Source organism: Seriola dumerili, unplaced genomic scaffold (assembly GCF_002260705.1).
Source record: "Seriola dumerili isolate Sdu_G_001 unplaced genomic scaffold, Sdu_1.0 BDQW01000468.1, whole genome shotgun sequence".
Taxonomy (NCBI): Eukaryota; Metazoa; Chordata; class Actinopteri; order Carangiformes; family Carangidae; genus Seriola; species Seriola dumerili.
The window spans coordinates 916456-933122 of NW_019174723.1; the positions used below are offsets into that span (position 1 = coordinate 916456).

A 16667-nucleotide genomic window follows, 5' to 3' on the forward strand; every position below is an offset into this window, starting at 1 on the left:
AAGCAAATTTTTTGACAACTACTTAGATAATTGATTCATTGTCATTTTTAATGCAAACATTTAATCTGTGTTTGCTGGTTTTACTAAGTAAAAAATGTAAATTTGCTTTGATGCTTTTTGGGTTGTATATGATGGTAAATGATAACGGAGTTTTGAAACGGTGGGCGAACGGAACAAGAAAACAAAGCTGAGATAAAATATTTATGATTTTTGTAAATGAAATTTAAGACTTATTTAATAACTTTTATGGTCCTTCTTTTACCGAACTGAATTTAGTGCTTTTGAAGACCTGCACATACCCTGGTACAAACGTGTGTGACATATATTCAAGTTAGTGTTTTCTTTTCAGACAGTTTTTAAACGTTTCCCAGGGTAAAATTTATTTAACCTGTGCAACTCTTGTGAGTCAGATCCAGTAGAACCAGGACCACAACTCATTTATGAACCCAATTATTTTAAGAAGCTAATTCCTGTTTTACCAATTGTAGAACATGGGTCCTGGTGTGACAAAGATGTCCTCATAGGGAGTGCTCTGCTGCAGGTGGAGAGCTTGTTGTTTTTTCAAAACAAGCAGACAGAAGAAAGTGGCTGCAGCCAGCGAGCGATTGCCCCCTTCACAGAGTGCCTTCAAGCTGAATGTGGTTTCACGGTCGCCCTGGCTCTGACACACACACGCACACGCACGCACGCACACACACACACACACACACACAAATTTAATTTCACTGCATCATCTCTAATCCTGTCCCGGCTTTCTCATCTTTAAATCCCTGTCCACTGTGGCAACAGTCCTGTGTCATGGACATGCAGACATTACAAACGCATTGCTCTGAATTAATGTAATTTACTTGTGACACTGAGTAGTTAGTGTTATTGTGATGCTAATATGTGAAATTTTATTTTTAGGTTCTTACTTTCAGAGTGTTCAGAAGCTTCTGTGCTCGCCTGGTTATCCTCTTCTCCTCAAAGTCCTGGCTGTCCAGCATACACTGCAGGTTAGAAAAAGAGGACCATAATTCACTTAGGGATGCTCGGCACATCTCCAAGGCAGCATGTGAAATTAACACCCGCCATCTGTCAAACGCTTGTCTACTGTACCAGCCATTTTCACAGATAACCATCTATTATTAGTTCACTTTCATCCCAAAGAAAAAGGCGAGTGAAATGTGGAGTCTGACAGAGTCTAATTCCCTGCCCTGTTTCCATTTGAAACTGTGTGTGCTCAAAAGCACCTGAGTGTGGAGGGATGTTGACTGAGTCTCCTGCTCCATGTGAGATGGGTGGACAAACATGGAGACTTCTGATGGGAGTTCTGGATCAGTGAACCCTGACCTCTTTTCATCCTGGTAAACACACAGAGCAGATTATAAACTAAAGGTGAAAAAATGTGGAGGAGCATCATGAATGAGAATTTAATCTTCTATACACCAGAAATTATACTATGATACTACCTCTGAGTAACTCTCATTCTGGTTGTTGTTCATTTGATCAAGAACTGTCAGCTCAGTGTGGTGTGTCTTTTCAGTGTTGGTTGATGAATCTACGACACTGATGTCTGTGGTGAGGGCACTCATGTCCCTCTGAACTGTACAGACATAATGATGTAGATTTGGGGAGGGGGAGAAAGAACAGAGGACAACACCAGTGACACACTAAAGTGTGAGATTATAATTCATATAATAGATCTCTCACTGCTTGAATACTGTGTATAAGTTCCTACCTTCTTGTCCATCCTGTCGCATCTCCTCAGCCTCCTCAGTAACACCAAAATATTTCACCTGGAAAACATTCTTGGCAAAGAGCTGAAGAGGCAAAATGAGATTTAACACTGTAATGTAATACTCAGTACAGACAGATTAATTGTTTTATGATATAAACCAACACTGCAGAGAGATTTTATACCTCATTTATCTGTGGAGTTACTACAGTGGAACATGGCAGTGCAAAAAGTTTGTCTGCACCTCCGCTCTCCTTCCACTGCATGAGCTGCAAGGTCGGGGGGGCCATGTCCAAAGGGGCAACCAGGTCTGAATAATCAGAAAGCTGCTTTCTGATGGATTCATTGGTCAGCTCTTTAGCCTGGTCCACAATCAACTTGCGTTTCCTCTTCCCCCTCTTCTTTTCTGAGTTCGCTGAAGAAAAACGGTAGAAGGTCAAAGGAGTGCTGGTTTTACTTTAAGTACAAACAGTCTACATGTGGCACAGAATGGACACTGGATAAATTGTTATAAGTTTTTTGGTTCGACTAACAATGTTTAGATTTGTAAGCATTGTAAATGTGTAGAGTTTCAGAGGGTTGACGCCAGCATTTCTGATAGTGCTTGAATAACTGACTGTTTTTATAATATGCATTTGAGAGTTAAAGGACCACAGTTTGACAGGTGTTAGTTTGCACGCCTACGAGTGATGGCCACAGGCTCAAGGGCAAAGGCTTCCTCCTCATCAGCAAGCAAGGTGGTCTCGTTCACTGTAGGGGTCTCTACGTCCACTGAATGTCTTCTGTGAGCATCTGTAAAAAAAAAAAAAAATACAGAATCAATTCTGAGTTTAAAAAAATCTTTGAATGCAAACGTACTCACTTGATGACAACACTATCCAGTGGTGCTGCTGTGCCATCAACCAAAACCATTATCCGTACAAATAACCCAAGTGGAAAGTACAAAATACAGGCATTCAACTACTATAAAGCAACTATTCAAATGGAAGTGCTTTACATTGTTAGTGGAAAGTGAACACAGGATGTAAATAATGATAAAGTGTTTATCCTGGTGTATTATCACCTTGTTGATAATTATCTGGATTCTCTGGATCTTCTGTGATGAAGTTGGTGGACTCAGCCTTATCACTGGAGTTTGTCAGAAAGTCTATAGGGTCAGTAAAAATAACAAGAATTGGTCACTCAAGCAGCAAGAGAATCAGCACAAATAATGACTTACCTTTTTTTGATGGGCAAAGATTTCGATTGTTTTAGTATTTTATTGTAATTTGTAGCAGATGTGGGATTTCCTTGCCACAAAGAAACAACAATGATGAATGAAGGCAGAGAGAATCTTTTTCTATTGGGTTATCATTGAAAGGTTATCAAAAACTGATAAAACAGTGAAGCTATATATTTCTTTGCATCCCAGTTCAGAGGCTGGGTCCTTGAAAGGATACACCCCATCAGAGAACCTGAAGGCCAGGCTGAATCTGTGCTTCCTCCCCAAATGAGACAAGCTATTAGCCTCACAGAGACCAAACCTAATGGTGCACTTGGGCAATCCCTGTCAACTTGTGAAGTCAAATATTTCACAGTTTATGACCAGGACATTGCCCTTAAACTGTTGACAAAGTGCAAACATCACTGGGAAACTGGGGCAAGTCCATGACACCCTCGTATGAGTTTACACTTTGAGTTGTGACATTTCACTGAAACACATAATAAATGTCTGGCAAATAGGACCAGACTAATGGTAAATATATCCATGTACCTTTTGATTTTCTTTTAATGTCTTATGGTCCATTATATAACAACAAGAACAAACAATGAAAAATTCTATCACATAATTAATTATGTCATATTTTATGACATAATCGGACAGCAGATGCTGATTTTGGAAGATCCAGCTCCTGAATTGGGATGCAGTTACTCAAGTCGTTTCCTTCAAGGTATCTCTATATAAGTGATATTTTTTTTTACAATAACAATGTCTGAATTTTCTTTTTCCCCCATTAAAAGGGGGTGCACAGGTTGTGAAGCCCCTGAGAAAAAATTGTGATTTGTTATTTTGAGCTGTGTAAGTAAAATTTGACTTGACAATGTCCAAACTATTTGACAATATGAATGGGTTTGTTCGTAGATTGATTACCCAAATTTGCACCTCTGATCGGCTTTACAGAACTTGGTAGTGATTTTCAGCTCAATGTTTAGCTGTCAGGCTGCAACTTAACCGTTTTGGTTCACTCTCACTGCTCTTATAGCATCATTTTCAGAGTTAGCAACTAGCTGGTGAACATAGTGGAGCATTTAGCAACTAAAGGAACCAGAGATTTCCCTTGATATTGAATATTAAGTGCCAGGTGGACTCAAACACGAATACAAATGAATGATAGCTTTGCTTCCTAACTGATAATTGTATAAATAGGCAAGTGTTCGCTTACAAGTAATATCATAATATCAACTTAAAATATGATGGTATGTCAACTTTGTATTCACAACTTATTTCTGCTGCCCCCAAGTGGTGAAAAGAAATTTGCTACTACATATTTAATGTTACAAGATAAAGTATATTAGTATGTTAATTGGTAACTGGTACTTGCCTGGTTTGCCAAAAATGTTGCTCAAGCCACTATCAACAACAGTAAATAAGTCAAAGACACAAGTATTATATATTTTTCAGCTCAAGATTCAGGTTAAAATATGGCAAAAACTGATCAATTTACAATAACTACCAAGAAGGTCGAATACTTTATCTTCATCTCCAAAAGTGTCTCCATGCTGAGCCAAGCTATGGAAGCTCACATCCAGCAGTGCATTCTGGTGGCTCTGGGACTCTGCTCCTACCCATCAGAACAAACAGGAGGGAAAAAGTTGCTCATATCAAATGCCAGTTCTGCACATAAATCTAGCTTTAGAGAAGAAGGGTGATGATACACATTTTTGTTAGTGTCAACAAATCCTGTGAAAAGACTAGAACCAACAATGTGTTAGTTTGTCTCTCAATACAATCTGACTGTGTCCTAAGGCACACAGCCCCAATGTTCATTCTTGTTGCCGACACAAATCTTTGAAAAAGGTTCACAAAAATATGCTTTCATTACGAAACTGTTTTACAAAACTGTACATTACTATAAAAAAAAATCTGGGGACTTTATTTCTGAATTAATGTTACTCAATCAGTAGTATATAGCATATTTGGTATGCTGTGGTATGTTTTTAGTAGTTTTTGGACAACAGTGGAGCACAGAAGAATGAAAATACAGAAGAGAATATGTAGAAGGATTAGTTCATTGTTGGTAGCATGAAAAATAAAATCAGATTTATTACATCTTTTAAATTTGATTATTATAGAAAAGTTTAATGCAGCAATAAAATTATGCTGAATATACCAAAAGGTTCTGCATTAACAAAATCAAAATAACACATCAGAGAGCAGGTTCTTACCGATGTCTGCCAAGTTCAGAAAGTCATTTCCAAAATCCTCTTTCAAAGTGATTTCCTCTGATCGACTCTGGTTCAATGAAAAGTGGTCCACCACATCTATGTTACTGGTGTCCCAGTATCAAGACAACACAGTGTGGCCACAGACAGAATATTTATCAATTAGTATTAAAGAAACAATCAGTGAACCTCATGTAAATGAACAGGTTAGTCCTTCTTCCAGAATTCAAAACACAAAATCACAGCTTGATTTGAAATGTTTGTAGGAAAAGAGTCTCAATTATGAGCATTTGAGAAATATAAAATTGCTGATTTTCCATTTGTGACAGAAAAGTTTCACTTGCGTTTGTGAATAAACCTGGTTGTGCCTTTTAAACTGCAACATAACTTGAAAACTGCAGTACATAAACAACAGGTTAGGATGTAATGGAGAATAGGAGATAACAGTACCCGAGGGGTGGCAGATGGGCATCAAAAGCAGTGAAATCCTCGACCAAGGTAATTGCTTTTACTGTTGCCTCGAGTCCCTCCTCAGGCATATCTGTCTGACCTGGTGGGTTGAGAGAAAAACAAGGCGAATATAAACATGCACTACTCTGAAGAGAGATATTTCTTTGGAACCGGCAAAAGGAAAAAAATATATAGGCAGTGTACTGTTGCTTTTACAGGTATTAAAAAGCTCATGTTGAGTAGACATCTGAATTTATAGACATCTTAAGGATCTTACACATGCATATTTGTCAGCTGAGCTAATGTAGTATATCTATAAATTATATTGTAGTGTATTGAATTCGGAGATGCTAACTTCTTTGTTGGAAGTGTGTTAGAATATTTTTTTAGCTACAGAAATGTCTGAATGCATTCTGTGTCTGTCCTGTGGGACTGTTCGTTCTGTGTGATATTGTACATTTGAGAGTCCATCAATGCATTTAACATTCTCTAAGAATGCAGTGAGCACGTTGCTTTCCAAAATATGTTGGTTAAGTAATTATGTCTATGTCACCCTCTGGTGGTTGGCCTTAAGTAAAGTTACCAACCAGTATTTACACTAAGTTGTCAGCATATTAGGTACACTTAGCTACAACTAGTGCGGTCTAACACAACAGGCCTGTAACAAATCCTCCTTCCTGAAGGTTATAATGTTCAGTTTTTGTTGAAACTTTATGATCATTTTGGAGAATATAGTTTGGACTGCTGTTGCACAGTATTGAATTATACAGAGGTGTTTCTGTTATTTGGGCCACTCTCATTAATATGAATTGGACAAAAGAATAGAAACACCTGTCGGTGTACCTAAAAAATGGGAAGCTCTGTATATCTGTGCATAGAAACTGTGACAATGACTTAGTTTCTGCACAATCATCCTATCCTTCCAGTCTGATTGCAAAAAAGCCAAATTTCTGCAGTGTTAAACCACAGTCTGCTTTTTCACAGAACAGGTTTTAGCCTCATTTATTCAAGAGGAGCTATCACATACACACTCAAAATACACATACAAAAATAGAGACTGGTTAAAATTGCACATTAAGCAGTTTGTATTTTGAAATGTTATCTTTTTTCCATTCAATAAATGCATCCCTTGGCCATAGTTGTCACTTCCCTTCCTTTGCACAGCCATAATTAACATTTCAGCCAGTCCAATGTAACCACAGGCTTTCAAACCCTGTGGTGCCTCTGTTTGTCAGAGCTATTTAAATAACTGTTTACAAAACAAACATGATGTGATACCTGGCCTGAATGACATTTTAATCTTAACCAGGGCATCGTTGCAGTCTGCCAGGAGATACTTTGCTTTTCTGGAGTAGATCCTGACCACACCGAGGAGCAGATGACCGGATGTACGCAAACCGATTTTCATCTGCAAAGATCAGACATACATCTTAGACAGCACACTTGGTGTACAACTTCCGGTGCCGGGTGTACCTTTTTGATAGAGTTTACCTGTGGAGAAATGATGTCTCTGATGGTTGTTTCCAAATTGCATTCAAATACATGAGCCTTGGTGAGTTTTCTTTCCCAGTGCGCTGCTAACCAAATTTTGGCTAGAGGCCCCCGCTTAGACGTGAAGAGTTGCGTGTAGAACAACATGTTGGAAACTTGGATGTCACCTGTGACAAACACAACACTGATATTAGAGAGTATTTGGGCGTTTTGTCAGAGCTATTTTACCGAAAGTTAAGCTCGAAGTTTGCTAACTTCCAGGGTCAAACTCGGCTAGCGCACCGTGTTCGCTAGGAGGTAACTTTAAGACAGGCTAGTTTTTCGGCTTGCACGTTAGTTAAACGTCATGGCGGCGTCACATCTTTTAATACATCTCACAATTTATGTAGAAACATACAAAGCTTATTTTAATTAATTTCTTTGGAAGTTATGCAATTATTAAGCTAGCTAGATATCAGCTACACAACCTACCTTAAATTTGAAAGTACCGCGTTTGGATGTAAGGAACGTGCAAATCACCGCGAGGAGCAACGGAGCATCAAAAACCCGCCCAGTGGAGCTTTGGTATTAGTCTAAACGTTTACGTTTTTAACAATGTCACATTAAACGTCGAAAGTCCTCACATATGAACATGTATTAACTTTTACAAAAAAAGGGGTTAGTAAAACGTTGCCATGGATTCAGTGAGTTAGCTGTATGAGTTGAGCCCCATTTATTGTTGTTGCTTGTTTTCATATTAAACTATTGACTTTATAGTATGTGTTTGTTTGCATTTGGAAATTTGACGACGCCGAATTCGCTGTAAACAGTTTTTCTTTGCTCTGTACCATTGGATGTTCTGACAATTAATTACTTTGATACACAAAAAAAGTTAAAAAACGCGATGATAAAACATGAAGTTCTGCACTTTTGAGAAGCGTCTTTTTTTTCTATGATTTATATTTGGGTTTATGGACGTTTACTTGAGAAACACTGGAGATAATGATCATATAGAAGAGGGTACGTCACGTTGAATCCAAAATATGTCTGTGTTCAGACTTGACTGAGTTTCTGAGTTAATGAATATTAATAGTGATGTTGGTCGTTTGTGTCTGACAGCAGGCTCAGGATAACTTGTGATTGATAAGTGTGTCTGTTATGATTTTCAGAAGCGTGTCTTTTGATATTTTTAATGACAGCAACAGCACTGAGACGACAGCATGTTGCCAGAATCTGATCTTAAAATATTGTCTATGTATTGCAGGCTATTTGTGAATACACACCAGAGTGAGAGGAGGTGCTCAAACTACTGCTTATAAGCAGCTTCCACTAGAAAAAGACTGAGGTAAGTGGGGCTATTTTTAAGCTTTTTTAATGATAAAAAAAGAGAGATGCAAAAAAATCACTCAATGGCCACAGAAAAGATGCAAAATGACCATAAAGAGACAAGAGAGAATAACTATGTGGACAGTCTGGGAGTCTTGTTCCTATGTAGGAGAGGTGGGGGGTCTTTTACCTGGACTCAGTCTTTGCACAAGGATGGAGGGTTGGATGGAGGGTTGCCATCAAATTATGAAAATGGAATTTGGGGCCAGAATTGTTGGTTCAGTTTGCCTGGCAGTGCTTCCTCATATTTTTCCATTTGTATGCACTAGAGGGCACCAGGGCATAAGCACAGAGCCAGTCACCGAGATACTGCCTCTAATTCAGCCCAATACAACAGTTTTACTTAAGAACAATCTTAAGACTGCGTATGTCAGAGAGTTGTTTCTACTCTTGGGTAAATGTTTGAGCCTGAGTTTGTCATCTGCTGTAGAGCTGCAGCTAACAATTATGTTCATTACTGATTCAAAACGGAGGCAAAAAAAAGACACAAAAGGAGCCTGATAAACACCGGTAAATAGTTAATTAAAAGATATTTAGTCATAGTGGCCATATAGCAGGTACCTCCTCCAAGACTTTTAAGTTTGGAACAATATACAGATGAATAGATTGTTTAATTATTTATTTCCGTGCAGCATCATAACTAGCTTCATTCTGATTAATACAGGAGGGTGTGGGTGTGATGTTAAGATGAACCTCCGAGACGTGACTGTGGACTTCTCAGCCAAGAGGTAAGAGCCTACACACAGAGACACATCCCTTAATCTCTCTTTTCCCTCTTTTTTTCTGTCTCACTCTCTTTCTTTCTGTCTCTCTCTTTTTGTTTCTGTCTCTCTCTCTCTCTCTCTCTCTCTCTCTCTCTCTTTCTTTCACACACACACACACACACACACACACACACACATACTTGAGAACAGAGATTGTCCTCAAGTCACCATTGAGGCGCCGATCTCAGTCCGAGAATTAAACATGCCAAAATAAATTTGTGTTTTGTATTAACTGCATGCCTGGGGTTGTGAGGCTGCGCCAGAACAGCTGGTATGGCAGGTCACAGTCTGCATTTCAACAGAGAGGAAGAGAGACAGAGTTTAAGAGTCAGAGTTTTTAGGGAAATGGAAGAGAAGAGGACTGGTGAGTGAGAGTGGGACTGTAAAGAGGAAAACCAGATGACGATAAGAATGTGCAGTACTATATTTTGGATCTTTTGCTGTGTAAGATAACTGTCATTATCTCTGATGTGACTCTTAATTGAATCTCTTTTATATTCGGGTGCTGTGCTGGGTAAACGCTCACTCCATCTGGTTCTGTCTGTCTCTACAAAAAAAGCCTGCACAGCCCAAAATCAAGAATCTCAAGAAACAAAGAATTGTAGGTTTTGAAAAATACCCACCTACTATATGTGTCCATGCAGGATTATTCTGCCAGTTTCCTTAAATGTTTTTTTTTAAAATATTATACTGGGGAAAAATAAATAACTTTGCATTTCAGTTGATCTTTTGTGCATATTTACGTTGGCTCCCTGCTGGCATAGGAGTTCAATTCAGTTCAATTCAACCTTGTTAGAAGTAAATTACTGCAGTAGATATAGATATACATATTAATGTTTTGTATTTCCAAGATTCAACATCCTATGGGCTTTTTATATGCGCTTTTTGGATGCACATACATATTATCTTCAAAGGCTTGGCAACCCCCCCTCCCAGCTGTAGCTTTGCTGTCATCATGATTTCAGTCAGTGTGGTCAAAGATACTCCTCTGAAAAAGCCGTCTCATTGGAAAACAAAGATATGAAAAAGCTGCAGTAAAATGGAAGTATTACAGTCCATTAAGTGGGAAATATTTTATTTCCCTCTAAGAGTGCCCTCCCAGAATAGGCTTCCAATCTACCAAGTGAAACATCAATTTCAACATCTCATTAATTGTTTGGCTGTTTTTTCTTTTAGTCAGTGACATGGTTACACCTTCAAGTGCTTAACCAAAAAACTGATTTGTCCTTTTATGTAGACAAATGATTAGATGGATGGACAGTCTTTTGTAATGAGCTATTTTATTAGCTATTTAAGCTAATTAAGTAATGAAGTAATATGAAATACACGGTTGTTTTGGTTTTTGTTGATTTTTGAGGCACTTTGTCCTAAAATGTCGAGTATGTTGGAATGCAAGCATTACACTTTTATTTGGTCTTAATCTTTCAGTTTCTCTGTCTTCGGAAGCACTAAAGCTGCTGTTTCAGCCTTTAGAAATGTTGCACACCAACCCAGGAATTTTAAACAGACACCGCACCAAGGTGCTGCCAATAATGTCAGTCCACTCCTTTGTAGAAAATGAGATTGCAAGTGAATTTGAACCTTGTGGGCTCTCAAGTTAATGAACAGTTCCCAAAGCAAAACGTCCTCACAAATTAAAATGAGCCACAGAAGTGTTTTTTTTTTTTGTTTTTTTACATCATTGGATCATTTTTACAGGAAAAAAAAAAACTTTTTAAGTGTTTTCTTTTGACTTCGCTGTTATGCTAGAATTGGCTAGAGTCAAGTCATTCTCCCTTAACCATATTTTACTCTATCATTGATCTTCATGACATGTTTGTGATGTTTAAAAACACTGGGCCTCCTAGTTTGAAAACAGGAAAGCATTTCAGATCAATCTGATAACAAACTTCCACTGAATGTTTTATTCTTTAGTAAATAAGGCTGCACAAGAATTGGATTTTGATCAACACACACAGTATGTTTTCCTTTATATACATACATGACGCCACATAGCACAGTAACCACGTTAAAGAGGGAAAGCAGAATGAAATACAGTACAGTGCTGGGTGTTCTGACTTTTCAGGAAAGCTACTCGTCAGTCATACTGTACATGCACGACATGGTTGTTACTATGATCGACTGATTTAGTTGATGACTTTTTAACCCAATACTTTGTGTAAATGCACATTATTTAGCAGAAACTACAAACATAAGAGCATCGACAGTATAATCTAATGTGCATGGAAGATTAAGGGCACTGATGAATGAAGGAATCTGCTAAAAGAAAGGGCTGGTTTTCACAAAATAAAAGTCTGAATTTCTGTCAGAACTAATGACTAAACATGTAATTGACTTCTAGTCCAATTTTTAAAATCAGTGTTCATATCAGATTTAACAGTATTAAGGCCGACAGTATGCAAACTTGGTTTTGCCGGTTTTACCCGACTCTCTGTAGTAGGAGAATAACTACAGGCTATGTAGCACAGTGGAGCTTTGTCGAGCATGGACCCCTTCATCAAAGTGACTAAATCTTTCTTTTTATTATCAAACACTTGAAACCTGTAGATTCTAATGGAGACGAGGAGAAAACATCCATAGAAACATTCAAGCCTACAGCAGGCAAATGCTTGATCGTTTTGGGCTGAGTACCACTTTAACATATTCATGCAACAGTTACACGTGTCTTTATAAAACTTGATCTTAATTGGTTACATATTAATCTGCGAGTCCACAGAAGGGACCGTAAACAATTTCTTCATCTCCTTCACAATCCTTCACAATAATTCAATGTAATTTTTTTCTTTTCATTTGTTTTGTTTGCACTGGCAAACAGGGTTTATCCTCACATTAAGCAGTATGTTCCGGCTGTACACAAAGGGCGATGAGCGTCTTAAAAATCTCACACATTTGTCTAATTAACCTTGAAGCTAGACCTCGTCTGTTCCTTCAGAATCCAGTGAAGTTACAGTGCAGTAAAATGAAACAGGAAACAAGCCGACACAGAAGTAGGCGTCACAATATTAGAAGTATAAATTTCTGTGGCACATCTTCTCAGACGAAGTAAGAGCAGTGTGGACTTTTGGAAATCTTGGGCATTTCACAATGACAGGGCCACTTTTGAGTGACTTTCAGGAAGAATGCCTTTGAAGGTCCTTGCAAGTGTTGTCACGCTATAAAGTCTCAGTGACACGCGCTTGTTATAACTTGTGCACACACAGTAATCTCTCTCCCTTTTTGGGTACCTTCCTGTCTTGTTATCCTCATGAGAGAAGGAGGTTGCGCCACTAGAGGAAGTCGTCCTGTGGTTTGGCTGAGAGCTGTCTGACTGTCACCTCTCTGTAGGTTGATCCAGTCAGAACGCAGGCAGTCCTTTGGGGCGGTGTCACATGACACAGCCCTGCATTCTCAGTGCAGTGCAGACACGCCCCGTAACTCTCCTGCTGTCCGTTTGAGAAACGCGTGGAGATGCTCATGTCCTTATGGCGCTGTGAGTTGGATCCGAAGCGTTCTTTCGGATCTGACTGTGGACTCCCCCTGTAGATCCTCTGACGTAACATGGACGTATCTCTGTAGAGACACTCGCGAAAGTTGGGCTTACACAGCAGGTAGACCATAGGGTTGTAGATAGTGGAAGACTTGGCAAACACGGCAGCCAGGGCGAAGGCAGCAGGAGGAACTCGTGTGGCGTCCCCGAAAGCGGCCCACATGGCCACAGCAGCATATGGTGTCCAGGCACCCAGAAAGCCTATACAGACTGCTACTGACAACTATGGAGAAGAAACATAAAGAAATACATGCATGGACACACAGCGTAAAAACATGTCATGCGGAAGATTTCTTTAGTTTCATACCAGTGGTATTAAACATAAATGGTGTAGATACAAATATCTGTAATATCATCCTGTTATTATTTCTACACACACACACACACACACACACACACACACACACACACACACACACACACACACACAGATAGCTACATATGCATGAGAAAGTTCTACAAAGATTCATTATTTTTATAACCTTTGAATAATTCACTGTCTCATATCCTGCTCAAATCCTGCCAACTGCAAAACCTGAAGTCAGTGATGCTGAAGCGACACACTGATATCCTCTGACCTTGACAATGAGAGCGTGTGCATTGGTGGTCTTGGTCTGTGGTGACACATGCTGCTGGACGGCCTGACGTGACCCGCGCACTGTCAGCAGAATGAAAGTGTAGGAGAGGAAGATGACGGTGCAGGGCAGTGCATAGCAAAAGACGAAAAGGCAGACAATGTAAGACAAAGCTGAAAGCTCGTGGTTGGGTGCATGCCAGTCAATGCAGCAGGCTGTGCCGTAAGGTTCAGCGCTGTAATGTCCCCACTGTGCCAAGGGCCCTACAGCAAACACAGACGCGTAACACCACACTCCGACCACCAGGAGGCGAGCGTGTGACGAGGAGAACTTGTTACCTGATCAGACAGGAGATAGAAAAAAAAAAAAAAAGAAAAGAAAAGGGCTGCAGTTACAGTGGTTATTTATTTCCCTCATGCTGCTCAGCTTTGTGATAAAAATCAGCAGTGTTTGCAACAGCAACATACTCAACAGTTTAGTTTATCAGCCCCTCACCATGGTTGGGGAAGCAGACTTTCAGGCAGCAGACTAAGGACAGGGCTGTGAGGTTGGTCAAGCTGCACAGACCAAACAGTACTCCACACATAGCATAGAGCTGACAGGTGATTTCTCCAAACAGCCACCTGTATGCACAGAGAAAGGGGAATTGTGACGGAGGTTAGGGTTGCAGCTAATGGTCATCTTCATTATTCATTAATCTGCGGATTTTCTTGATTAGGTGGTTAATTATTTGGTCTGTATGATCTCAGGAAATAATGAAAATGCCTGTTGTAATTTCCTAAAGCTCAAGGTGACCTCCTCAGATGACTTGTTTTATCTGACCAGCAAGTCCAAAACCAAAAGATTATAAAACTAATGATATAAAGTAGAAAGACGGAGAATTCTCACAATAAAGAAGCCGGAAAAATTAAACATTTGGCTTTTCTGCTTGAAAAAAAAAAAAAAAAAACATTATAAATTAAGTTCATACTATAATATTTGCCTATGGCTGTCAGCAGTTATTGATTATTGTTCATTGAGAAATAAATAAAAAAAGATAAGAGGGGGAACATGAGGTACCTGTGTGAAAAAGCTGACGGTATTGCCAGTGGGAATAAAGAGAGCGTCATCCCAAGGTCACTGATAGAGAGATTGATGATGAAGAACTCTGCTGGCTTCAAGGTCGACCGCTTGTGATATGCAACAAGTAGCAGAATGCAATTACCCATGAGGGACAGTACACCTGTAAAAAAGAGAGAGAGGTTGAACTTGGCTAGAGATTGTGCACCTGTGGGGATTTGACATGCATGCGTGGAGTGAGCAAATGATCAACACAGCAGGAATCGGCTTTTCGTGCAGACTTACAAAATACACCGTAGAGCGAACCCATGAGGATGTCGTACTCCTTGGAGATGGTGGAGGCAAACACAGCAGATGTGTCTGAATCATTTCCCATCTGAAATGTGGGTAACATTAGCACACACACGAGTTAATTGTAAATAATGCAGTGATTGAAGAATTTACAGACACTCGATACGCCACTGATGATGATGTAAACTTGAATGAAAACTCTCAAGATGGAGCGAATGTATTGTTGAAAGAGTTTTAAATTACAGCAGCAAAAGCTATTTCCTCAGTGCCTGGTCTCAGTATTTGAAACCAAATAAACATTTCCTCAGTTTTGTTTCTAAAGCATCTAAAATGTGGTTTACTGTCTGAAGTGCAGGCTGTGCATTCTTACTGTCTTTGTTGCACAATACTTCCAGCCCGTGGGATCAGATGTAAAAATAGATGAAAAAGCTGTTTTAAATAAAAAATAATCCTTAGCAAAAGATGAGGACAATTCATATTAAATTGAAATATACAAAGCAAAGCAGGATTGACAGATGGAAAGAATTTGAGAGACTGTGCCTTTCAGGATTTACAACAGGAGTATGAGATGAGAGATTAGGAACCACAGACCAAAACAATTACGATTAAGATAACACACACTCAAATTTGCCGGATCAAAGGATAGTGAAATTGCAGGTTTTGTCCCCGGCTGAGGCGTGTTTACACATGATGCAACCATGCACAAGCGCAAATACAAACACATGGAGTGATAGGATAGACACATAATGAGCGTAGGTAAGAGTTTGATCTTTCGGCCGTGAGGGAGAGCTGACAGGTGCTCAAGGATTTCAAAGAGTTTATAAATTAACCTAATAGATCCTCCTGAGCAGCAGTTGAAACATGTCAGTAGTCATGCTCTTTGTTACGAGTCAGAATCTTCTTGCCCAGCTACCTGCAAACAAGACGACTGAGCATCACTTTGAATGATAGAAGAATGAAAAAATAAAAATAAAAATAAAATCGGGGAGGAAAGAGTTCTGCAGGGATGAATCTGGAGCAACACTTGGGAGCGCTATCAGAGATGATGCAGAGGCAGCATTGACTCAAGGTCTTAAGCAATCACACAGGATAAAGAATGAGGCTTCATTGCTATGCAAGTCAGCATACCAGTCAATGATGAAATGCCCAGTCAGTCTGAGTGGTGGAGACTCAGTAAAGTAATTATGACCACTCAAATATAAGAACTCTACTGTCCTGTCAGCATGTGAAGATTATCAGGCTCTGTTATCAGTAAACATGTTTTTTTTTTTTTTACAGACTTGTCAGTATTGATGCACATGTTGGCAGATGTGCAGAAATAATTATGAATATAGTGTTTTATTCACAGCATTTGTATCACTCTTATTTTTCATAGGCTGACACTAGATATGAAATCAATGCTAGTATCAGCCTCAAAACACCAATTAGCACAATGATTACCTCTTTCTTTCTTTCTTTCTTTCTTTCTTTCTTTCTTTCTTTCTTTCTTTCTTTCTTTCTTTCTTTCTTTCTTTCTTCCTGCAATCATAAATCATCATCCCTTTTTTCTGTCACAGCAGTTTGAGTACACAACGGCAAGACAATTCAGTTTGTGTTGGATTATTTCCCGGGTGATAACCATCCTCTACAAGTAAACTTGAGAGAGATACATCTGCACAGATCTGTGCCGAAGATGTTTTATCTCATGCAAGCTCTTGGAACTGTCACACCTGGAAGATTTAAAGCTTGCACTAATCAGAGCAACTTCTGCACAGATCTGAGTGTGCGGATTCTTCTCTCTCTCAAGTGTGCTGGTCTTTAAGCTCCAGCTCTTCCACTAAGCATGAGTGAGCGCTATTTCCCCTTGATTTTTGAACAATCCCTGTACTTATACCATCCCATGCATCAGCACAGTTTGATTTAACAAATGAACGCCTCATCAACAGTAACACAGACAGACTGTTTCTGTCAAAGCGAACTCATTCTCTGTGTCTGAGTGTGTTTATGTAACCAGAGAAACAAAACCT

The 16667-nt window shown here is 39.3% G+C and overlaps 2 protein-coding genes across 2 annotated transcripts; both read right to left on the minus strand.

The window, feature by feature from the left end:
• Window positions 1–475: 475 nt before the first annotated feature.
• LOC111234860 (double-strand-break repair protein rad21-like protein 1) lies at window positions 476–7228 on the minus strand. The gene is made up of 13 exons (XM_022763057.1): window positions 7082–7228; window positions 6869–6998; window positions 5591–5690; window positions 5144–5247; window positions 4432–4539; window positions 2781–2864; window positions 2402–2509; window positions 1903–2132; window positions 1721–1802; window positions 1452–1585; window positions 1233–1343; window positions 915–989; window positions 476–661 (listed from the first exon to the last, which is right to left on the minus strand). Exons 1-13 carry the CDS (start codon window positions 7226–7228, stop codon window positions 476–478), a joined length of 1599 nt encoding a protein of 532 aa, XP_022618778.1.
• A 5248-nt stretch (window positions 7229–12476) lies between these two features.
• On the minus strand, window positions 12477–14746 carry LOC111235118 (opsin-5-like). The gene is made up of 5 exons (XM_022763448.1): window positions 14656–14746; window positions 14371–14533; window positions 13807–13934; window positions 13315–13649; window positions 12477–12959 (listed from the first exon to the last, which is right to left on the minus strand). The coding sequence occupies exons 1-5, from the start codon at window positions 14744–14746 to the stop codon at window positions 12477–12479; spliced, it is 1200 nt and encodes a 399-aa protein (XP_022619169.1).
• Between the last annotated feature and the right edge of the window lie 1921 nt (window positions 14747–16667).

What these genes read in the sequence shown, in the direction of transcription:
- LOC111234860 (XM_022763057.1), bottom strand. Translation starts at nt 7,228, where the DNA reads ATGTTGTTCTACACGCAACTCTTCACGTCTAAGCGGGGGCCTCTAGCC. An exon ending in GCCCATCTGCCACCCCTCGG is followed by an intron (nt 5,248 to 5,590) that starts GTACTGTTATCT and finishes CTGGGACACCAG; the next exon opens with TAACATAGATGTGGTGGACC. An exon ending in GCGACAGGATGGACAAGAAG is followed by an intron (nt 1,586 to 1,720) that starts GTAGGAACTTAT and finishes ATGTCTGTACAG; the next exon opens with TTCAGAGGGACATGAGTGCC.
- LOC111235118 (XM_022763448.1), bottom strand. Translation starts at nt 14,746, where the DNA reads ATGGGAAATGATTCAGACACATCTGCTGTGTTTGCCTCCACCATCTCC. An exon ending in TTCGCTCTACGGTGTATTTT is followed by an intron (nt 14,534 to 14,655) that starts GTAAGTCTGCAC and finishes TCTTTTTTACAG; the next exon opens with GTGTACTGTCCCTCATGGGT. An exon ending in CCGTCAGCTTTTTCACACAG is followed by an intron (nt 13,935 to 14,370) that starts GTACCTCATGTT and finishes CTGTGCATACAG; the next exon opens with GTGGCTGTTTGGAGAAATCA.